The sequence below is a fragment of the Wolffia australiana genome, chromosome 4, assembly GCF_029677425.1.
Source record: "Wolffia australiana isolate 7733 chromosome 4, ASM2967742v1".
NCBI lineage: Eukaryota > Viridiplantae > Streptophyta > Magnoliopsida > Alismatales > Araceae > Wolffia > Wolffia australiana.
Genome location: NC_135838.1, coordinates 23,448,616 through 23,473,570, shown reverse-complemented (window position 1 = coordinate 23,473,570; position 24,955 = coordinate 23,448,616). Strand labels below are relative to the sequence as shown.

Genomic DNA, 24,955 nt, shown 5'->3' with positions numbered 1-24,955 from the left:
TGAGAAACTTGACATGTTTCACTGGATGATCCTAGAAATCATGAATGTAATTTGTGCTGCATAAATTTTTTTTATTTAATATCATGGTGTGTATTAAATTAGTATCCTATTGATTGAGGCCAAAAATTATCGATAAGCGAAGCTCAATAAGAATATCAATTGACACAGAAGGTGATTGCATTGTATCTGACATTTTAGTAAGTGATAGGATAGGCACGTAATTCAATTCCACACAAAATAAATTCCAAATCTAGAGAGACAAAATATGGACATCTTTCTAGACACAGAAAATAGAGAATAATTCTAGATGAATTGTTCATCAAAAAATTCTTAAAAAGTAATGAAACCTAAAAAAGCAAGCCATTTAGTAATTCCAGATAAATAGGTTCTTTGTAAAATTTAGTTATTAATGAAATGAGGTCAAAGATATCTCTAAAAATAAAAAATTTAGAAATATCATAAAAGCACTCTAAGCCTATTATGGTGAATTCGTATGATGATAACATGTAAGTATGGACATTTTGATGCAGATACTTATGAAAGAGGCAGGATATTTCAATGTGAATTTGCATGTTATTAAATAACAAAAGGAATTGAGAGAAGGTGAGTGCATGATAACAAATGGGACAAACTAGATGAGAAGAACCACAAATGGAAACATGTCTTCAAGAAGGCATATTACCCCTCATTAGCTTAAACTCATAAGCTTTGAGGTTCGTATATTTATACACTTCAAGTGAGAGGTGAGATCTTCCTTTTATAGCATTTCAGGGAAACTACTAGAGAGTCTTTCCCTAGACGACCTTGAAATTATGGAACCTCTAGAAGCTCTTTTTGCACATCACAGAAACTTCTAGAATCATCAAGAGGTGTCTAGAAGCTTGTTGAATAAAGAAAGAGTAATGGCAACCCGCACAGTATCCCTCAGGAGGGCAGCCTCTCTTTCTTCTTACATCAAATGAGAAGTCATAATCGTATTGGCTTTGATGAGGAGAATGCTGGAAGGTTGATTAATGGAGGTGATTGGGCTAATTAGTACCTGAAGAAGCTTTTTGTTTGTGACACGGAGGTGTAGATGAATGTTGTAAATACAGAGGAAAGGATCTATAAAAGTTGACAGGAATCTGAGATAGAACTGAGGCTTGAGATTGGTGTGAGAGAAAGAGGGCATTTGAGATTAGGGGGAGGTATATATGTAGATGGATAGGTAGATAGATCCAGATGAAAGGAAAAATATTGAGATACATATCACATCATCGTGGTGATGGATGTAGGGAGTTGGGTGCTAAAGCCAAAGTGACAGCCATTGTGGGTGTGGGTTGTGATGCATGTTATTTGGCCGTGAAGCTGAGCACACATATATGTCAGTTTTAAGTTCTTTTAGATAATATTTACTCAGTATTGTTCTTGTGTCATGATTACACAGAAGTCCATCTATTCATGCAACGACTTAGTGAGTTTTACTTAGATCATAATATAGTGATCATTATTTTATAAACATCTATTCTAAACCTACTTATTTGACATGTATAATCATGAAGCTATTAGTGTGGAGGCACTATGGATGGATGGTGACTTTTCTTTATGAAAAGACTTTACCAAGGTGATCCAGATGCATCCCTAAATGGTATTATACCTTAACATTAAACAGGTTTATTCATGTCATGGTTGTATAAGCGGTTTGTTGGCCTAAGACTGAGGACATCTTGTGCATGGATGGCTATGTTTTGGCTAAATTGTATGAATATCTAATCATGGTTTCAAAATATTTTAGCACAAAATAAAATTTTAACACACAAAGTCTGTTATACAGCGACAAATTAAAAATTTAACACACAATTTCTGTTTTATCAATTTTCAGCTATGTTTGTGTTCTTTACATGTCTATTTTTTTGTAATGATTTTACATTTCACCCTTTTTAAAATCTCTATGTACTTACCTTCTCATGAGTGATCATGGAGGGAAACTATACTTGGAGGAATGCTCATTCAGGGTATGAATGCCCATCCCCACCTTGGGATGGGTATGGTTCATCATATGATAATCAGATATCATAATCTTACGATACGTACGATGATATCCGACAACGCTACTATTCGATATCCAACAATACGATGGCCCAGAATTATTGAAGCCAGGGCAGAGTATGACCTGAAGAACACCATAGGTTAACACCTCTCAGGCAAGACACGAGGAATCATGCATCCTTTGATGGATGCACAATCTTTAGGATGGAGCCTTATATGATTGATCTCCTACCAATTTATCATGGATATCCTATGGAAAGGCCTTATGGGTGTCTTGCAGATTTCCTCTATGCATGTGATAGTGACCATTTTCCTCACATCCCACTTGAGACGGTTAGAATGAAGCTATTTCCCTTCGATAAGCCTAAAACTTGGTGTATAAAATATGTCATTATTTTCGCTTTTAGACTTATGCAATAAAATTTATTATAACCCTTAATCACTAAATACTATGTATAGAGCAAGCAAGGGGTCAAACCACAGGGAGGCACAAAGCAATAATTTTTGTCCTATTTCAAATCAATTAATTCAAAATGAATTAATTTTTGCATTTAATAGACCTTAATTATGTTTAATTTTGTTTATAATTAATCAAAATTAAGTAGAAGCTTAATTTTGATCTTAATATTATTGGTCAAGAAACTCTAGATATGATAACTTTGATTCTTATATCAGATTAATTCAGATTACCAATTTTCTAATCAAGATGATTTTTGAAGACAATTTTTATGTATTAAAATTGGGAATTAATAATCAAGAAAGGATTTTTGAAATTGGACTTGAAGATGGACAAATTTTTTGATAAAATTTTGTATTTAGGTTTTTTATATGTTGAATTGAATTTTCAAACAATCAAATTTTAAATTTAGAGAGAGAAAGTAGACGAGTGAATTTTCAAAATGCAATGCCAATCACCATTCAAATCAACTTCATGGGCATGTACATTTCGCCCATCCTCGGCGTTTTAGATTCATTGGAGAAGAAGTTCAAACAATGAAGAAGAAACTTACAACTTTGAAGAATGAACCAAGAAGCAGCACCTGTGTCCTTCGTGGCCAATTTCTTTGGGGAGAACTTCCTCGGTAAAATTTCCCTCCTTCCTGACCTCTATTTAAAAATCCAACCATATGGTTCGTAGAGGGTGAAAAGACAAACCTATCCTCAAAATTTTGGCACTATCGGACGACTAGATCTCAAGATATCCCTGTTTTACTGGCTATTAATCTTAACAATTGGATTAATTTTATCTCCCCTCCACGTAGATAGAAGTGGCATTTTCTGATTCGTTGCCTTGTTTTCATCGCCCTCGGATCACGCGTTGCCATGTGTTTTCCTGCTAAAAATGCCATGAAGAGAGATAAAAATATGCCCTTTTGTGTGGCTGAGATCGTGCCACGTCGCCCTGCCATTTTCATTTAAAATAAAATAAAAAAAGAAGGTGAGCTTACCGTCTATTAGATGCACATGTAATCAATTACTGCGTGCAATCAATGCACACAGCTAATCAATTCCGCGTGCATTGAATAAATGGAATTTTCTTGTTTCATAAATGCACACGGAGATCGATTCTCCGCGTGCACTTATTCCACGAAAGAGCCAAATAAAATAAAAAGACAAAATGTACCTTTTTCTCGTCACCTGCGTAGGGTAATCTTCTGCAATAATGATTTGCTCACTATGGCATTATGCATTGCGATTCCATAATGAGCCAATAAAGCTCTCATTTATGCATCCAATCATTCGCTTGAATTTTTGGGCGAATGACGTGGATGCCACGCAATTCATAAATAAAAATCATTTTCAAATACTAAATAATTTATAAAACATATTGTTTAAATTTGAAATTCATTTCTAGGCTGTATAATGGTAAAAAAATTATAAAACATATAAAAAAAATCAAGAAAAATTATTTAAACCCTCAACAATCTCTAGCCAAGTATTTTATGCCCTGTAAAAAATATTTCTTCAGAGCACGCGGTTAAATACCATGTAAAAAAAACTAAAAATTAAAAACAATCATAAAATCAGAGTGCAAGTTATTTATGTTCATTTATGTATGATAACATGCAAATATGGCCAATAAAATACATATATTTAATGTAATATTCATCGATCTAACACTATAATTTGGAAGTTATCACCCTTCTCCATCAAGGGTCCAGCTTGTGAGTGGTTTAGGGAGATATCTTAGGATTTGTTTACATGGGATGAGGTAGAGTATGAATTTATGATGAAATATGGAGGTAATCACGGAACAGGATTTCATTGCTCATACCCTGAGGATGACCATGAGGAGTTCTTACATAGACAGGGTACAGAAATGCAAGATCAAGGGCAGTACAATCACTTCCATCCATGTGAACAAGGCCAACATGACACTTGTGCGTACCATGAGCCACACCATGGATATAGTTTTTCTCCCTTTTAACAGGAGAGAGGTCAAGAACAATATCATTCTCTCCCTAGAGAAGACTACTCATATGCCATTGGTGAACCCCATTCATCCCCAACCGAGAATCAGTGAGGGATATGATGATGAAGATGATGGAGCAATTAGAACTAATCAGCAATAGATTAGATGAGTTAGAATCTCATCATACTAGTGAATCTCATCACATTGTTGGGAATGAACTAGAACATATCCCCAATCATATTGTGGAAGATCTCCCGGGGGAGGATGTAGGTATAGATATAGTTATGAAGCATCGACACCTTGAAGATCTTGAGGTGTACCCCATGACTATCAATGATGATAAATAAGATACATATGAATTAGAGGACCATACATTTAGAGGGGACACTACACACTCAGATTCCTATTGTGTTGCACCAGAAAATCTACCAGAGGAAGATTTAGGATGCGATGTAGTGATTGAGCCTTCATATTATGAGGTTGAGAACAAAACTTCCACGATCATTATAGATGAGGGGGAATGGTGGCGACGACGTCAATGGTCTTTCCTCCAAGGCCTATATATAGGCCAATGTTGCAAGAAACATTTGGTGAATTTATTTTCAGGAATTGAAGTTTTCTTCTTGGAAAATTTGCCCTAGCCCTCTCTCCTCTCGCCTCTCGGACCGCTGTTACCCCTGTTGTTGCTACCACCACCGCCTGAGAAGCTCCTTGTTCGTTGCCCTCGTGTCATTCACCCACACCGGCCGCCAGCACAAGCACCGCCTCCCACGCACGCCACCCGCGCCAGCTGCCCTTGCAGGCTGCCCATGCCGGCCGCCCGTGCAAGCCCTGCCCGTGCAGGCCGCCCTAGAAGGCTGCCCATGCCGGCCGCCCGCGCAAGCCCTACCCGCGCAGGCCACCCACACAAGCCGCCCACGCCGGCCGCCCTAGTAGGCTGCCCACGCTGGCCGCCCGTGCAAGCCCTACCCACGCAAGTCGCTCGCACAGGCCGCCCACACAAGATGACCGCGCCGGCCGCCCTAGCAGGCTGCCCACACCGACCAGCCACGTGAGCACCCTCGGCCACCCACATTAGTACCTGAGCCCTCTACCGCTCGTGCCGTCAAATGTCTCGCGTCCACACGTCCCTTGCAACCAGTATCCAGGGCTTCAGATCCTACGTCCTCCAACAATGTGCCTTGTTTACATTTGGATCCGCGACGCCATGTCGAAGTGCACATTACTCGCCTTGCCCATGACTCGTCAAGCATTTCCCGCATCGCCACGATGCACTCTCTTAGTGCTGAGGTACTTCCTACCCTCTTTGGTGTTAGTGTTCTTCATCCAGTGTTCTTCGAGTGTTTGTCCACCGCCGTCGAATTGGATTTGGATTTTGAATCTTCAAGCGAATAGACTGAAATAGGCCTTTGAATCTTCAAGCGAATCGCCATTGGATTTATTGATTTTGGTGCTTTGATTTCACCGCGGTGGTTGTAAGATAGTACTCCCGCCCTCGACGAGGAAAGGTGCTGCACCATCACTATTTTCATCTGATTTAAATCCTCGGATTCGATCGTGTGATTTGTGGTCTGTTTTATCCTACCCCTCCCCTAGTTGTTCTAGTATCCAGTTCCCTTCGTCACCCTGTTCCCATCTCCCCTAGTCATCCTGCATCAGGGAAGGTACATTTGAGGATCTTATATGCATAGGAGAGATCACATGTTTAGACTCTCCTGATTCTAAGGGTGATGAGAAGCCAAATTTAGAGGAACCACTTAAGGACCAAAATTCTAAAAAATTGGCTTTGATTTTTAAAGTACATTGAAAATCATTTTAGAAGGGAGACTTTTGAGTTCATTGAATATCTTTTAGAGGATCAAGAGTGCCTTGACTTCCCGCTACTACTGAAACCATACTTTTTAGAAGTCAAGGTAATTTTAAAGTCAACCTTAAAAAAAAGTATATACACATGGGAATAGAATTTTCTTTTATGAAATTCTACAAGTCTGACTGAAAACTATAAAATCAGTGCTTGCTGGGAGACAACCCAGCCCATTATCCTGATTATTTTCAATGTTTTTAGTTATATTTGACTATTTAGTTAGAATTTTATTTGCTTTTAATAAAACGTTGAGGAGGGTGAACCCATAGAAGTTGTCACTTGCCGTCGACCATGCCGACCATGAGGAGTCCAAACTGCCATAAGCCAAGGAGCAGATTTATTTAGTTCTTTCTACCCCAACTTTTTGAATTCATGACCATAATCTACTAGCATGATTGATCACTGGGGCTAGTGAATTTTAGCCATACCACCTGCATTACATGCTCCTTTAAGTGCATAGATACATAAACCACTTAAACATCCAAGTCGATAATTTCTTAGATGAAGGATGACTGAGGGATTTAGCATCTCTCGAATAGTGAGGTGAACCACTTGAGGAGGATGAGAGCTGAAACTAGGAATCTATCACCATGATCATGATCGACATTCTTTGGTGTCTCACTTGAGAGTATACGGTGAGATAGTGTGCGATTCCCTGTACAAATTATTGAATGAACATGACCAATCTAAACTTTTGAGCCTATTCTTCAGTCATTGATTCTCGCCTGATAGCCTTGAGCCGCGCTGAAAATCTCTCCTCCCAAGCCTAAGTTCCTAAATGCATATCTTCATCCTGCTATTGATAAAAGCTCAAACACCAACAAAAAAGGGGTGAAAGCTATGAGAAAGAAGAAAGAAGCAGGATATGGAGCACGGGCCAGAGAAATGTGTGATCAATATGCCTTGAACTTTGTTAACCTCACAAGGCAAAAGAAGTCAAAATCAAAATTACAAAGGGGGAAATCTGAAAAGTATGCAAATAAAAATTGAGAGGCACCAAGCTTAATTATCCACATGTTCTCAAATATAGTGGACGATAGTATGCATGCTCAGCTAGATGGTGAGTTCAATGGGTGTTCGATAGTACCAAAGAAAGAGCGGGGTTGGAAGTTTACTAGGTGTATACAGAAGCTTGCAGAGGACTCAAATCTTGAGGAGCCCAAATGAAAAGAAAGAAATATATATGGTGAGAACTTCCCTAGCCTAACCTCACCTTCAAAGGGAGCTAACTCACTTGAAAGAGAAGAAGGTTCTAAAGTCAATCATCATCATGAGAAGATCTTTTGGCTTGGTTATGCATCATTTCTAACGGACTAGCAATGTTTAAGTAGGGGGGTATATGATAAACCCAAAATGCGTCATGTAATTTTACTTATGATAACATCATTTTGGGATAATTTCATGCGTATTTTCCCCAATTTTATGAAATATTGCATTTCATGCACTAAGTAGAGCAAATGATAAATAATTGCATTCTAATGTCATTTTTTATACATGTTTAACATATTCAAGAATTTCTTAGCAAAAATATGTTTAAGACATTGTAATATTTAATGCTCTATCCAGTATTTCATTTTATATATTTTTTTGGAAGAGAAGAAGTCGAAGTAAAAGAAAGAATTATTGAATGAAGAAAGAAAGAAGAATGATAAAAAAGTAAATAAAAATAAAAAAAGGGGTATTAGGGCCGGCCAAGGCTCCAACCAGGCGCACCAGCGCCCAAGCCAGCCACAACAGGCAAGCACGCTGGACACTCAAGCGCGCCCATCATCGGTAAGGGGTAGCGCGCCCAGCAGGCAAGCCCAAGCTGGCCGCATTAGGTGCATGGAGGCTCAAACTCAGGCCCACGAAGAAGAAGGATTTACGCACTAAAGGGGTAAGTTTTTGATTCACTTACTTAACTCACGCCAACAGTTATATTTATGTTGTGGGTTTTTGTACTTTCCGATATGGAATTTAAATCCCATACCTATTTTACTCGCACCTGGCCGGGCTGATGAGATGGTGAATCAGAAAGCCATAAGGTGACAAGGCACGCTGACGAGGCGGCTGATGGGAATGGTGACATGGCAACGGGGGTGCACAGTAAGGGGGTCCACAACGGCAATTTAATCACAGCCTTTGGACGTTTAAAAGTACTATCTGAGGGCCAGGGGCATTTTTGTCAAACTTCACCCCTGGCCGTCAACGCCACCGGTCGGAGGCCATTTTCGGCCGGCGAGAGGGGACCACTGGCGATCCAACGGCCGGAGAGGACCACCAGGGCCGTCCCCCTGCATCAGATGGCCTATGGGATTCTTCCCAAGGCATTAAAAGGGGCCGAGAACCCCAAATGTATCTTTCGACCTTAAGCCTTCATGGTAGTGAAAATCCCTTCCGCGTTTGGAAGCAAGCTGCAGTGTCGTGACAATGTCAGCAGTTGTGGACAGCAATGAAGGAGCCAAAGAGACGTCAGATCATCCCTGGATTCGCACCCAGATGGTGGAGACGAGCAAAGGAAGCTGCATAGCAAAGTTAGGCAGCAGCGATCGGCACCGCCACCTTTTCTCATCAAATCAGGGCGATTCATGTTTGTTTATGAATCTCTGTGGTTGATTTTTATCTTTTTAGTTAATCTAGATTCTTAATTTCTCATTCAATCAACCTATTGATAGAGTTTTGATTGAAGATTTTTATCGCGAATTCTCTGTGACATTTCATCAAACATTTCACGTGTTCAATGATTATTTGCTCGATTTATATAAGTTCTATAATCTAAACTTTATAAAATTTTAAAATATAAACATATCCCCATTACCCGACTTCTACCGAGCATCCTGTAGAACACCTTGCGGTTGTTCGATAGAAATATCCCTTATATTCGATTTCCTCTTATAAAATCTATATAAAAACATACAAAAAACTTATTATTAATTAAATACTATATATTTCTCTTCTTCGACCCTCTAACGGGCATTTGGTCGAACACCTCTCGGGTGTTCGACTAAACTGACCCAATAATTCTCAAAATTGAGTATAAATAAATCCATATAAACTGTATAAAAATCATATAAACGCTAAGTAAACTATATACATATTTTATTCCGACCCTCTTTCGGCATTTGGTCGAACACCTTCAAAGTGATCGACTAAATCAACTCCTCAACTCCAAAAAAAGTTAGTATAAAATATACATAAAAATATATACAGAAAAACATTTTAAAATAGTTCTATTAAGTGTATAAGCCATATAAACTTATTAATTACTATTTAATAGTCCCTTTTTCCTTTTCTTAGTATCTCTTTATACTTATCTAACCACTTTATATAGTTAGATAATTAGTTAATTTTCTCCTTATATGTTCTCAGTATATAATATATATACCAAGACTTCTCTAACCCCTCTTGTTCTCTCTTAATATATATAAGCACATGTATCTAATTTTTCTTGTTCTTCCCTATAATTAATCTACTTACTCTTATTAATTACTCTATACTTCTTCACTAACTATTTTAATACCATCTTTAAATATCTTATTCTCTCTTCTCTAGCTATCTTATTCAACTAATATTCTCTATACTTTCTTATTACTTATCTCTTCTTATTTTTATTATCTTTAGTATTATTATTATATCTTAATAAATAACAACTCATTTATTGAATATATACCTTATGGCCAGTCCCTGTGGAGACGACCGTACTCACTCTATACAATTGAGTAAGTTTATCTATACTTTATTAAATTTATTTGATTTTAGGAAAGTTATAAATACAACGACAAATTAAAATTTTAACACACAATTTGCCTTCGTCAAATTGGTGTCGTTGCCGGGGAATGCTCATTCTGTTATAATTTCTGTTATATAAATTTTTGATATATTTTTGTGTTCTTTACATGTCTATTTTTTGTAATGATTTTACATTTCACTCTTTTTAAAGAGATATTATTGAAGATCTCTATGTACTTACCTTCTCATGAGTGATCATGGAGAACAAGAAGAAGAAGGAACAATTTTTCATTGTACCATCTTTAAAATATAATACATATCTAATATTCTTCCTTCTCTATCTTTAGCAAACCACATACTAAATTTTAATTTGTCATTGTAATTAATTTGCCTACAATCAAATAAATTTGATAGAATATAGAAACTTACTCAAGTGTATAGTGTGAGTAAGGTCGTCTCCACAGGGACTGGTCTTTAGGTATGTATTCAACAATCAAGTTGTTATTTATTAAGATATAATAATAATACTAAAGATAATAAGAAGAATTAAGTAATTTGTAAGTATAGGGAATATAATTTTTAATAAGATAGGTATAGAAGGAAGAATGTTAGATATGTATTATAATTTAAAGATGGTGTGAAAATAGTTAGTGAAGAAGTATAGAGTAATTAATAAGAGTAATTGGTAATAAGTGGGAAGAAGAATAGAAGTAGAAATTTAATAGATAGGAAAGATAGGTGAGCTAGAGCAGTTCTTATATATATATTAAGAAGATAGATAGGGAGAGATTTAAAGACTATCTAATCTTAATATACTTAGTAGTTAGATAGGTACAGAGATATTAGAACAAGATAGATAGAATAGTACTAGTAAATAAGAAGTATGTGTATTAGTACAGGTTTTTTTATAATAGTATAATATGATTTATATAAGTATAATATTTATTCTATAGTTAGTATATCTCTTCTAGTAGTTTTTATATTTTTATATATTTTAATAGTTTATTTTAGAGTGTAGAATGGGTTATTTAGTCAAACACCTTAGAGGTATTCGACCAAATGCCCTAGACGGGGTTGAAATAGGAGTTTAACTATAGTTTATATAGTATTTTATATAGTTTATATAGTATTTTGTCGAACACCCACGGGCGTTCAAAAAAATGCCCGAGAGTAGGTTGATTAAGAGAGATATATAGTTCATATAGTATTTATGATTTTTATATATTTTATATATATTCTTAATATGACAGAGGCAAATTGCGGTGTTAATTTCAAATGTCATTGTAAAATTAATTTTCCTACAATCAAATAAATGTTTTAAATATAGAAACGTACTCAGGTGTATAGTATGAGTAAGGTCGTCTCCACAGGGACTGGCCTTTAGTTGTGTATTCAATAATCGAGTTGTTATTTATTAAGATATTATACTAATACTAAAGATAGTAAGAAGAATTAAGTAATTAGTAAGTAGAGAAAATATTAGTTTAATAAGATAAATAGAGAATATAGAATGTCTGATATAATATATATATATATACATATAATAAATATTATATGTATATTAAAGAATAATAAAGAATAATAAAGAAGAAGAATAAAGAATGAAGAGATTAGATATTATATTAAAGAAGGATAATAATATAGTTAGTGAACAGATAGATAAGAATTTAATAAGAGTAAGTAGTTTAATTAGAGTGAAGAACAAGAAGAAGCTACAGAAGTAATTATATATTTATATACCAATTAAGATAGATAGGGAGAGACTAACTAATTATCTAATTATAATATGATTAAGTAACTAGATAGATATATTAAGAGAGAATGAAAGGGTTAGAGTAGTATTTATATATACTAAGAAGATAGGAAAAGAGAGAGTATTAAGTAATTATTTAACTATAATGTACTAAGTAAGTATACGTATAGAGATATATTAAGATGGAATAAGGGGCTTACTAGAATCAATGAGGGAGTAAAAATATATAATAGCCTATAGTCGAAGAGAATACCTTATTTAGTTATAATATTTACTATATAGCTAGTATATATATCGTAATAAGTTTTATGATTATTCTTATAGTCTAAAATATGGCGTAAAGGGACAGTTCTGTCAAACGCCCTTAAGGTGTTTGATAGAATGCCCGCTAGAATACCGGAATATAATAGATTTATCTTTTTATTTAGATATTTTTATGTTCGACTTCTGAAGTTATAAGGTTCGATTTAGTCAAACACCTAAGAGGTTTTCAACCAAATGCTAAAAAAGGTAAAAAATGGAGTTTATATATATAGTTTCGATAGTATTTATATCGTTTTTATATATTCTATATATATTTTAATAAGAGAAATTCGAGTATAAGAGGGTCTTTATGTCAAATGATCGAAAGGTGTTCGATAGAATGCCCAACAGAAGTCGGAATAGAGAGGAGAATATGTTTGTAAATTTTTATAAAGTTGAGTGGGGTAAACTTAGATAAATCAAAATATATTCATCAAACACATGAAGTGTTCGATGAAATGTCCAAGAGAAATTGCGGTACCAACTTGAATGAAAACAAGATAAAGATATGGATTGAATGGGCAATTAAGTATCTAAAGTAATGGAAAACATGAAAATCAGCCAAAGAAACACATAAAATAACCTGAATCGCCCTGATTTGAAAAGAAGGTGTGGCGGCGCTGATTGCCGCTGCCTAACATCAGTATGCGGTCTCCCTTTCTCTTCTCCTCTGTTTGGGTGTGAATTCAGGCTGCTTCAGAGCTTCTTCGGCTCCTTCCTCGCAGTCCACAACCGCTGGCGCTGTCACAATGCCGCAGCTTACTTCCAAACACGGAAGGGATCTTCGCTGCCGCTATGGGCTTAAGGTCGAAAGATAGTAAAATTGGGGCCTTTGGACCCCTTTTAATGGCTTGGGAGGGACCTCCCACGTCGTCTGATGGAGTGGGACAGCCTTGGGGGTCATCCCAGGCCATTGGATTGCCAGCGGTCCCCTCTTTGCCAGCCAAAAATGGCCTCCTGCTGGCAATGTTGACGGCCAAGGGTGAGAGTGGTGTAAATGCCCCTGGCCGTTGGCTCCCTTTCATCTAGGTCCAACGGATGCAATTAAATCGCAGCCGTGGACTCGGATTAGAGTGGTGTACCCTTCGAGCCACATCATCCTGCCCCGTCAGCCCATCAGCGCGCCCCATCAGCCCTGTCCTCTCTCTTGATTTGTCCACCCTTGGGCCCTGCGTCTGCGTCAGGTGCGCCATCCAATAGGAGTCCTGGAAAGAGAAAGAAAACGATGTTAAATAAGAGCCCTGCGTCTTTGTGGGCATGTTCTCCTTGTGGCCAGCTAGGCGTGCGTGCTGGGCACTGCCCCTTGCCGGCTGTGGGCTGCGTTGAGCCCTGCGCTCACTGGCGTGCGGCTGGCTTGGGCTCTGTGCACCTGGTCAGCTCCTTAGCTGGCCCATAAATAATTTTTTTTATTTATTTATGTATATATATCATTTTTTTCTTCATTTCATTTCCTCTATTTCTTTCTTTAATTGCTTTATCCAAATTCGTTTTCTTCCCTTCAATTGCATAGATGCATACTAAATAGTGCATTAAAAAATTAATACAAATGTCTTAACACATTTTTACTAAAAAATTCTTGAGTATATTAAACATGTATAAAAATGACATTAAAATGCATTATTTCATTATTTGCTCTATTTAGTGCATGAAATGTAAAATTCTTATAAAATTGGAGAAAGTACATATGAAATGATACCAAAATGACTTTAAAATATGTATAATTACATGACACATTTTGGGTCTATCAGTATTCAAATATTTCTCAGCTCCGATACTCCAATAATATCAAGATGATGATTTTGTGCTCAAGATGGGCTTGCTCGCCTTTGGTATAAGTCAAGATAGAGTCTAGGATGAATGTTGATTCAATCCCAAGCCAAGGTAGTCGATATATTGGAACAGATGTTCTCAAATGATATTGATTAAACATCAATGCTAAATGAATGAATGATTAGCGTTTGAAGATTAACCATATCCTAAGTCAGTCAAGAGTCTTGTGCAGATGAAGGTTCTGTGAGAGAGTTCAATGACTACTTTGTAACATCTAGAGCATGATAATAGCTCATCACCCCCTGGGCTGGAAACTAAACCAGTTGATTGGGTTAAATTCATCCTTATAAATAATATGTTGATATACTTAATTCATATCATTTACCAGTACATATTATTGGGCCAATAAAATTATTAATTAGACTAACACATGGGCCTAGAGGGATACAAGTTTAAGATTAATGGGCATTGGTGGGTATACTTATATTTATAAGGACTTTTTGTGAAATTTCCTAAATAAGTTTAAATAGAAGGGGCATCCCTTTTAGATGCTCATGGCAGCTAAACCTGGGAGCCCCTCTTTTTACTTCCTATTAGTGTAACTTTTATCCATTGTCTTTGAACTTACACTTAATCCAGGCCAATTAGTCTTTAATCTCATAAAGGATATAAGGTATGTGTTCAATTATTACAACTCCATTATTTAAAATAAATAATATTGGTTTAAGATGAGGATGATGTGGTAATCCTGCTGAGTAAAACTCATGTACACTCCTGATCAAGTGAATGATGAGGATGATGACAATGAGGTTCTTTTAGAGATTGATAAATCTTACTTTAGAGAGAGAGATTTAAATCGCTTTTGAAAAATTGATGTATATTTCTTAGTTGCTACCTGTTCACAAACAAAACAAAAATTGATTTTGATATTGTATGACTTGCTTTAAATATTTGATCTGCTTCTAAATATGTTGCTTAAATGTTGTCACACCAGAGAATTAGTGGTCTTTGATTGATTCAGAAGTGCACATAGAAGGGATTGAATCCAAATAATTTTAGATGCTGCCATAGCCAATGATTTGTATTCAGCCTCTATACTTGATTGAGCTACTATGAAATTGTTTTTTAAACACCATCAGGCCCATTGTCAGAATGATAAATGTTTTTTAATGAGAACTTATTGGGCCTGTTATTTATGTAAAATTCATAATGAAAATGTAAGCATAAAAATGGCCTAATTAATGCATAGAAAATAAGCTTATATGTAAACGAGGGTAATATCAACATAATGATGCAATAGTAGCCTTAAAAGATGTATGATTATATGTATCAAATTGGATTCATCAAGCACCCCGTGCTTAAACATAGCTAGTCCCTAAGCAATGATGCATTACCAAGCCAAACTTTCTTAATAATTATGTAGGATAACTTTAAGGTCTATTTCTTCTTCAACTAGATAGCTCCCTTGGAGACGAGATATATGGTGGAGGATTTCTCACCACACATCAGTCTCTCTGGTCACTTGGCTAATCAAGAGCCAAGTTCTCTACGAGCTTCTCTGCACACAAAGAATTTTTTCTTTTGTTACTATTGAGCACCTATTGATCTAACAATTTGGCTGAGCATGTGATCTACCATTCAGTGTATTTTAAAAGATGTGAATTAAAACAAAAAACTTTCTATGAAATGATATAAAATTTGCTTTTAAATTTTCTTTCCCCTTCGTCTTTTCTTTGGCTTTTGCTTTTGTGTGCTTGAAAACATAAGGCGTAAAAGTCGCCCCCTTCTCTAGCCCTCGCTTCATATTCTGCTTGAGGCACTAATCATTCATAGCTTTGAGAAATTGTGCGTATTTGAGCATCATAGAGTGAAGGATGAAGATAAACATAAGAGGAAGTTGGGCATGGGACAAGAGATTTACTACACAACTAAAAGGTGAGAAAAAATGACTGGAAAATACACTCAGAAGATTATATTAATCATGTTCAAGGAATTCAAAATTCTACTTTCTAAAATGATTTCAAATGTGCTTCATAAGTTCAACTCAATATTTAGAATTGGGATTGTCTAGTCTTTCCTGTAAATTTGGCTTTTCATCATCTCATCACTAGAGTCTGAACAGATGTCATCTCCTTTAAATGTATGATCCTACAACTCATATGTCCCTTCATTTTCATGGATGATCATCATGGAGGCTCCATCAATCTTTTAATGAGGCGGAGCTTCAATCAAAATGTTTAATTGTAAATCTTATCCCATAAGATCTTGTAAGGTATGTTCAGGGACAAATTGTGAGCTTCTCAGGAACTAAAATCAAAAGCCCTCGAGATAAGATTGGTGACTAACACATATACAAGGGATCATACCAAATAAACTATACATGATTTCTTGAAATGTCATATCTACCAACTTGAACAATTCAGGGTTAGAGAATTATCACCAAACATTAAGCTCTCCCTAAACTTCTACTCTTGAGGAAGTCGAACTATTTCGAGATATGTATTTCCAAAAATGCCATTAAGTGCATTTCTTCATATATGGTTATTATCCATCAAAACCAAACGCTCTAGTATAAATCTGAGCTTCTTAGGAACTAAAATAAAAATCCTCCAAGTTAAGGGCAGTGATAAAACAGGCAGGGAATCGTACCACATAAACTCTATATGATCTCTTAACACCCGATATCCACCAACTTGAATAATTCAGGCTGAGAGAATTATCACCAAACATCACTCTCTCCCCAAATGTCTACTTATAGCAAGTCAAACAATGGGAAGCAGAACCATCCATGCAGGAACATTTCTTCCCCTACCTTGTACATAGCCGTGGACCCTAGATGAGGTGGGATCTGTGATGGATGACCTGTCAGACTTAAAATATGTTAATGTTATCTGAATCAATGAGTATATCTGCTACTACCTTTTACATTACCTCGGTGAGGTCTGCGCCTTAATTTTAAATATCTTATTTGTACAACTTTCATTATTATTGAAATCATTTGATTAATAACATGATGGTTTCATAGTTTAGATGTCTGCAACCATTTTTAATTCATGTAATTATAAGCAAATTGATCATGTTACCAGTCAGGTCTGCAGAAGTGTTCCAACCCATATTGAGGATATAAAATCTGGATTAATGGAAGACACTTGTGAGTTTGAGATGGACAACCCATTTCATTAAAAAAACATTTGTGATTCAACATGAAATCAGGAAGTATAAAATATTCACAACCACCTTTTGATTTCAACTAACAATTGGCATCCATTTGTCATGTGATGTGTGGAATCCCTTGGACGTGAATCTGGTCACCTCTCATTAAAAAAGAAATGTCCTGGATACACTTGAAAATTTTCTCATTTCCATACCCTCTAAGAATTGTGTTACTGCTTCATTGGTATAATGCAACCACTACAACACCACTAATTTCCTGAAAATCAAAAGTCTAAAGATAATCAAAGCTATCAATTTGATGAAAGAATTCGTTACAAAGTAAGATATAATGCTAAATGATTTTGACAATATTAAAATTTAATGATCAGGAGTATCACATAAGCAAGAATACGCTTGACATACAGTACAAATAAATAAAAACTATCCAAGTACAAAAAGATCAGTGGGATAGAAAAGGATTATTTTGTTTAAAAAGTGATTCAAAAGGAAGAAACACTCTACACTACACCATCGAATGAGTAGCAACTCATGCTCAGAATTTCAGAGAAATAGTTTCTCTTTCACAAATTTGAGAGGAGTTCCGAGAGTCCAAGTTTGTGCGACTAACACATTGTTCCAGTGGGGATGAGTAGAGATATGTTACAAAAAAATCCAAACTTTTTTCCCGCCACAAGTTGGTGAAAAACACCTCATCTGCAAATGATTCTCAAACATTGTCCGCATGGGATTTTCCTGTTTGTGTTCAATTTCAAATGGCCACATGTTCACAAATAAACAATATATTTTTTCCAATTCCTATCCCCACGACAGTTATCATCTCTGAGCCATCCATGTGTGCCCTTCTAGTCTATGACTTAAGTCATAAAAAATCAGTCTATTCATTTAACAAAAAATATTTACCTTTATTGCCCTTTGATAAAACAATTTTTTATTTTTTCTACAAGCATAGAGCAAGTAAGGCTTGAATCCAAAGAGAGCACGTAGTCAAAAAGTGAAATTTCAGTTGATTTACATTTTGAATGATTTCAGATTACTTTAGGTATTAAAACTTATTTAATGAAAAATAATGAAATAAAAAATAAGAAGGTGATAAAAATATTTATATTTATGTAACGTACCTTAATCTAAAATTTTAATTAATTTATGAGATTTTATAGTGAGAAATATATCTTAATTCTAATTGAATTACTTTGACTGGGATATTGAAATTGCCAAATGGTTGGGGCCCTTGGCTAGCAGTGTGCATGGGGTGAATGGAGTTTTTTTCTGTTTCTGATTGTGGCAGAGATGGCACAATATACATACTAACAAGCTGCTGAGTGGTATGAATGATGCGATCTTACAACCACTAAACAAATATGGAGGTGGGTAGTAGAGTTGATGGTGTCATGAGAGATGTTATGTTCCCTGATATGGCAGCATTAAAATTGATGAAGCAATTAGTGTTAAAAAGATTGAATATATCACTTACCTTGATGAAAAGTTCCCAATGGACCAACTGCTGGGTTTTTTTACAAATTATATCACACTATCTCTTTTTTCACAAATCTTGATTAGATGTTTTCACATATCTTCACGCTTGAATTTCAAGAATAAAACTAAACAAGATTTTTAATGAGCAAATCAATCCACTGGTCGTAATTAGGAACAAAATATGAGGCTGACTTTTTTTTAGAAAGATGGGGATCTATTTATATAGTGATATTGTGGATAGATATACGAGATAAAGATGGGTGTTTTCTCTCTATTTTAGGTCTTCTTAGCTCATTAGATATTCCATTTTAAAATTGGAGAAATCTGGGCCGCGGATGATTTTTCTCTTTCTCAATCAACATAACAGATTTCGAAATGGCGACAGATTTAAAGTATGCTTCAATTATGTGCTGACACATACCCTCCATTTAATTGTAAAGCATCAATCAGCTAAGTAGGCACTGACACATGTCCTCAAATATGCCAAAAAGGTGCCAATCATTGGTGTGAATCTCTGCGTTCCTACCGTGCGCCCAATAACTTCCTTCCATTTATATCTGCAAAAGGAATAAAGAGAAAGATAATTTTTGTGCATTAAGGATACTTTTCATTTAAATATTGATTTTTGTAGGTGTGCATCTAAACTAGGTGCACTTATTATAAAAATTGTTAACCTTTTCTATTGCATGCATGTTATTTTATCTAAAAAATGTATAATAGAAATTAGTTGAAGGATGCATCATAATCAATGGCTGCAACCAATTATTAGTTGGCACAAATAAATCTGCGCTACTAATGATTGGTTTCAATACAAACAAATAAGGCTATGAGATCTGGCTAAGCTGACTAAATTGAATAAAAATGTGTTTATATAATGTAAATATTTAAATAAATCAAGAAATATATAGTCTGATGTATATAATTATTTTTATCAGTTTATTCAAATTCAATTAATATAAAAAATATTTGGGAAAACTATAATATTATTCTAAAAATGCAATAAAATATTGTAATTTTTAATAACATAAATTTTTAATGATTTTTATTAAAATAAAGATGTAAATTAGATGAAATTATAACTAAAAATAACATTTTATTGAACAATTTACATACAGCGGTAAACTCTCAATATGTTAAAGCTGTTCTATGGGTGAGGTTGATGTGGAAATACAAATAAATATAAGTTGTACTAAATTTGGTAGAATTAGATTTGCACTGGATTTGCTAAGATAGACTTACAGAGACTGTGATACTCTCTAATCCAGATTTTTATTGATTATGTTCTCTTTATTTATTATCTTAAATTCTACCTAAATCTTTATATTTATCTCTTATTTCAAACCTTACAATAATATCATCCTTTACTTTTTCTAATTTTCTGTGTATTACTTCATATCCTATTATTTTTCTCTTTCCGTTTTCTTTCTCTCAATTATTCATTTTTTTCGGTCCTTAAAAATTAAATTATATCTATTATGCCATCTAAGAATACCCTGGCCCTTCTAATAGTACAACTGACTATTTTCTTCACATACATGACCTAGTTATCTCTTTTATATGATACAAAAAGATATTTCATCTCCTAGAAATATTACTCATACTATTATCATCTATCTCTTTTATCTTTATAATATTTGACAGGGTTAAAATATATAGGCCCCTCTCATAAATATATAATCTAATTTGCCTTAGTTTTATCACTATCTAACTCAATTTTGATTATTCTATCAATAGATATTTACTATACTCCCTTTTATTATCTTAATATATTTCGTTCCTCTTGTCTAATTCTAAAGAAGATTTATCCCTAAAAACCAGTCCTTGATGTGATAACCTCACTCAACACAAGGTATCCCTAGTGAGTTTAAAAAAAATAAGATGTCTTGGGTGTCTTAGGCCTAAGGACCACTTGGATGACTGTGACATGAATCAATCTCATTAAAGTTTAAGTATATCACCAATCATGGATTCATTCAGAACAATTCAGCAAAATCTTTCTCTGAAGAGCATCCACCATCTGTCCTAATAGTCTTTATACTAATGGGCATATAATCAATCATGCTCATCATAAAGTAAGATTAGATAGTGGTATTCGTTCTAGATAGTTTAATGTTCATCTCGAGTATTATTCAAACATCAATATTCAGAATACATGTTTAAAAACTAGTGATCACTCTATTATGATTGTATCATAATTCATTATGTCACTACATATATTCATTGACTTCATCTTAAACATCACACAACAATAATAATTAAGAAATACTAATATCAATGAACCCAAAAATGATTTCAAAGTGTGATTGGCTCGATGACCAATATCATCCATGAAAGGTTATGTTAGAGGATATGTAAAAGGCCTTATCAATGGCAGTTGTGGCTGCATTAGGGTAGAGCTGAGAGAATCTATACTTGATGGCCAGTCGCATGGTAGAGGAATTGTGTGAGGCCTAGATTCTGGATAATATAACATTTCTCATTATTAAGGCACATTTATCTAGCTGACCAATAAGCTTAATTTTATTTTTCTTAGTTTTGTCTTCTTTTCTTGTCGATGACAGTGAATGGAACAAGACTGCATACAAGTCTTCGCATTCTTCTGAAATTGTTCTGTCATGTTTATTAAGAAATAATTCTGTTTAAGAGACAATGGTCACAAATGAGGCAACAGATTGGATACTAATAATATTATTTGTTAATAATATTAATAATCACTAGTTGTTCTTCATGATTTATAATCATCATTTAGTATCCACTTCGACGCCAACGTCAAGAACTTCATCCTGGTGGAGCTGGCGTGGCCTAGTTGGTTGGCTTGTCATTACACCGTCTAGGTCAATTAGAGCTAGTTCTGCCTATTTATGTGATTACCTTGGGAATGGCCTTGGGTTGGAGGCAGACTATGTTTCATGCTCCGATTCGACCTCCTTAAGAGAGTGCTGTGCTGCTGTGCCGCAGGCGCATCAAACATGCCTATGTAAAATCACTCAGAAGAGGTAGAAGAATAAGAACGTGAATGGAGATAGATGAGAAGGAGAGACAAGAAAAAGTGTGGAGATTAAGATCTTAAATCCTCCTTAATCAAATCTCATTACAGATTGGTTCGTATTTATATGAGTGTTAATGGCTAGTTATAGGAAGTTATAAATCGAGATCTATAACTTCCTATCTTAGTTTAATCGTAACCGCTGGATTTTCTAACTATCTAAATTTAATCCTATCCACTAGACTTAATCCTATTTAGATTTAATCCTAGCCATCTATCTTTTCCTATATTTAGTCCTATCCATCTGCGTGTTCAATTCTTACTAGTCTACTTCTTATTTTAAAACCTTTTGGTCATGCTGACGTGGCCTTGCATTCGTCTTTAGCCTAAGCATTTACTACAAGAGGAAGGCGGCCACTGCTGCTCTTTTCCCACAGACGCGATCTTTCTCTTTGGACGGCGCTGGTTTTAGGTTCTCAGAATAAATGACAAGTGCTACTGCTGATTCGAAGGAGGTGAAGCTCCCGGAGGAGGTCCATCCGCGCAAGGCATCCGGATGGGCGGCGAAGGACGCGTCGGGGATCCTTTCCCCGTTTCGATTCTCCAGAAGGCGAGTCCCCCCTCCCCAAAAGAAATCATTTTGGTTCCATCGGCCTTTTCTTGAGCCCAGTGAGGCTCCACTTTTCTCGGCGAAGTTTGACGTTCATATACTCTTGATATTCTTTGGAAGATAATCGGTTCTTTTGAAGAACGTTTTTTTTATTACGTTCTTCTCCAACATTCATCTTCTTTGTGACTCTTCTCTCTCTATTTTCGCCTTCATAGGCGCCTGTGGATCAGCCTATCTTCTGCGACTCTATCGACACTGGTGACAATCGGGACCCTTAGACTCTGTCTTTAGTGTCCCAGTACTTTAAGCTTAAGTTTCCATTCACACGAGTACATAATTTGCAATAACTGTCCGCTTTGCAGTAAAATATTTCGCAGACATGTAATCTATTTACTCCCGTCTCCCGTTATGGGCTATAGATGGCACTGTTAATAGATATGCGACAAATTCTTCCTCTCCAGGAATGGTTCGCTATTCCTCCAACAGTGTCAATGTTTTACAGTCCTGCTCTACGTCATCATTTTTTTACCCCCTGGCTCGGCTTGCCGGGTCCACCTGTGCAGTCGCCAACGTCCATGGATTTCCTTGGTTTTTTTCTCCCCTTGTTGAGGTTTTATATTGGGTTCGCAGGAATAATGGAGACGACGACGTTACCTTGAAAATATTCTATTGCGGGATCTGCCACTCCGACCTACATTGCATCAGGAACGAATGGAAGAACGCCGTCTACCCAATGGTCCCGGGGTAAGTTGAAGCTTCGAGGACTTGTCTTACTCTCCTTAGAAATACATATCCGTTCCTGCAATAAAATGGAGATTTTCAGCATTCGTCAATATTTTCCTATTGATCTTCAAAGGATTATACCGCATTCCTATTGATTTTCGTGACGTAGTTCAAAATTTGTACTTACTCCGAAGAGAGTAAAAGCCTCGTTAGTTCACCTCCGTCGGCAGGCACGAGATCGTCGGCGTGGTGGTGGAAGCGGGCAGCAACGTTCACAAATTCAACGTGGGAGACCGAGTGGGCGTGGGAGGCATGGTGGGCTCCTGCCGCGCCTGCGAGAGCTGCAAGCAGGGTTTCGAGAACTACTGCCCTCAAATGTTGCAGATGTACAACTCTTTTGACAGCGATGGCACCTGGACTTACGGCGGCTTCTCGGACGCGGTGGTCGTAAACCAGCACTTCGTCGTTCGTTTTCCCGATAGCCTCCCCATGGACAAAGGAGCGCCGTTGCTCTGCGCAGGAATCACCGTGTACAGTCCCATGAAGCACTTGGGCCTTTATGAACCGGGGAAGCATCTCGGGGTCGTCGGGCTCGGCGGGATCGGCCACGTCGCCGTCAAGTTCGCCAAGGCGTTTGGCATGAAGGTCACCGTCATCAGTTCATCCCCGTCCAAGGAGAAGGAGGCCCGCGAGAGGCTCGGCGCGGACGCTTTCATCGTCAGCAGCAGCATGGATCAGATTTTGGTAGCGTAGAATTAATTGAATTCAAATAAATCTCTTTTTGAAAAATCAATTTATTGCCTTCAAAGACTGTAATGTTCTTCGTTGATTGATTATTTAAAGGCAGCCACGGGGACGATGGATGGAATCATCGACACAGTATCCGCCGTTCATCCGCTTATGCCACTGATGATACTCCTGAAAACCCATGGAAAGATGATTCTGGTGGGTGCGCCCGAGAAGCCGCTCGAAGTTCCGGCCTTCTCTCTGATACTCGGTACGCTTCCTCGGTTGTTTTCTCGGATGCCCAGGAAATCGGCGCAGCAAGTGTGATGTTGATTGTGGAAGTCAGCCTTCTCGCTTACACTGTTTTTCTGGAAATAGGAGGAAAGACCATCGCGGGAAGCTGCATGGGGGGGATAGCGGACACGCAGGAGATGCTGGACTTTGCCGGGAAACATGGAATTACCGCCGACGTCGAGGTCATCCCCATCGACTACTTGAACACGGCGATGGACCGTCTCGGAAAGAACGACGTCAAGTACCGGTTCGTCATTGACGTATGCAACACTCTCGCCTCATCCTAGAGGAGATTTAGAGAGAGAGAGAGGTAGAGAGAGAATCTCCGCCTTGCTCAATACGTGCGGTAGATTCTGAATTGTTCGCTCTTCAGGAACAGACAGGAAACACTAATAGTCTTCTCAGATCTCTCTCTCTCTCTCCCTCTTCATTATCGACCGCTGATATGATATCTGTTAAGGAGATAACGCTTGAAGAGAAGGATGTGAAGATTCTGCTGATAACGGTCAACTGCTGCTATTTCTCAACAGAGGACGGACAACGGTCACATTGAGGCCTATAAATATCTGTGCAAACATTAGATCATTGAGGCTTTTCTTTCTATTATGTCTCCCAGGGGCAGCGGCTCCGCCCGCCACCTTGTCCATCCTCTAATCTCTATCTATCTTCTGTTCGGTTTCGTATTGATCCAGCCTGAATGCCATTTGATTGGAGATTGTGAGATGCCCTTCTCTCATCTTCTTTACTTCTCTCTCCTAGATCTCATATTGGCATCTCACGTTTCTTAACAATATCGGCATCTGCTTTTCTGTAGCCGGGCAGGAGTGTCTAATGGTAAAACTTTGTATTCATTTTTAGTTATTTTAGCGCACCTTTTATCAACGAAAGCAAAATACGATGACAAAAGCCTAAGCAGGTCTGAAGAACAACGTGAGAGGGTTCAACAAGAGGACCATCTAGCAGAGTAGCAGGGCTCCAACTACCTTGTCCTCGTCGTCTTGTTCGCTCCTTTTTATCCCCTTCAAGCTTACTTCTCGTCCAATTTTTCAAAATGAGAATACAATTTTCATTGAGAAGAGCATTATTTTAGAACCCGCATTTTCAAGAGAACCTATTTTAGGACTAAGATT

General features: G+C 36.7%; 1 protein-coding gene across 1 annotated transcript; it reads left to right on the top strand.

Annotated features, from left to right (window-relative positions):
- Positions 1 to 21,913: 21,913 nt before the first annotated feature.
- On the top strand, positions 21,914 to 24,575 carry LOC144702449 (putative cinnamyl alcohol dehydrogenase 5). Its single transcript, XM_078574498.1, has 5 exons — positions 21,914 to 22,082; positions 22,713 to 22,826; positions 23,036 to 23,549; positions 23,649 to 23,802; positions 23,910 to 24,575. Exons 1-5 carry the CDS (start codon positions 21,958 to 21,960, stop codon positions 24,110 to 24,112), a joined length of 1,110 nt encoding a protein of 369 aa, XP_078430624.1. The 5' UTR covers positions 21,914 to 21,957; the 3' UTR covers positions 24,113 to 24,575.
- Positions 24,576 to 24,955: the final 380 nt, after the last annotated feature.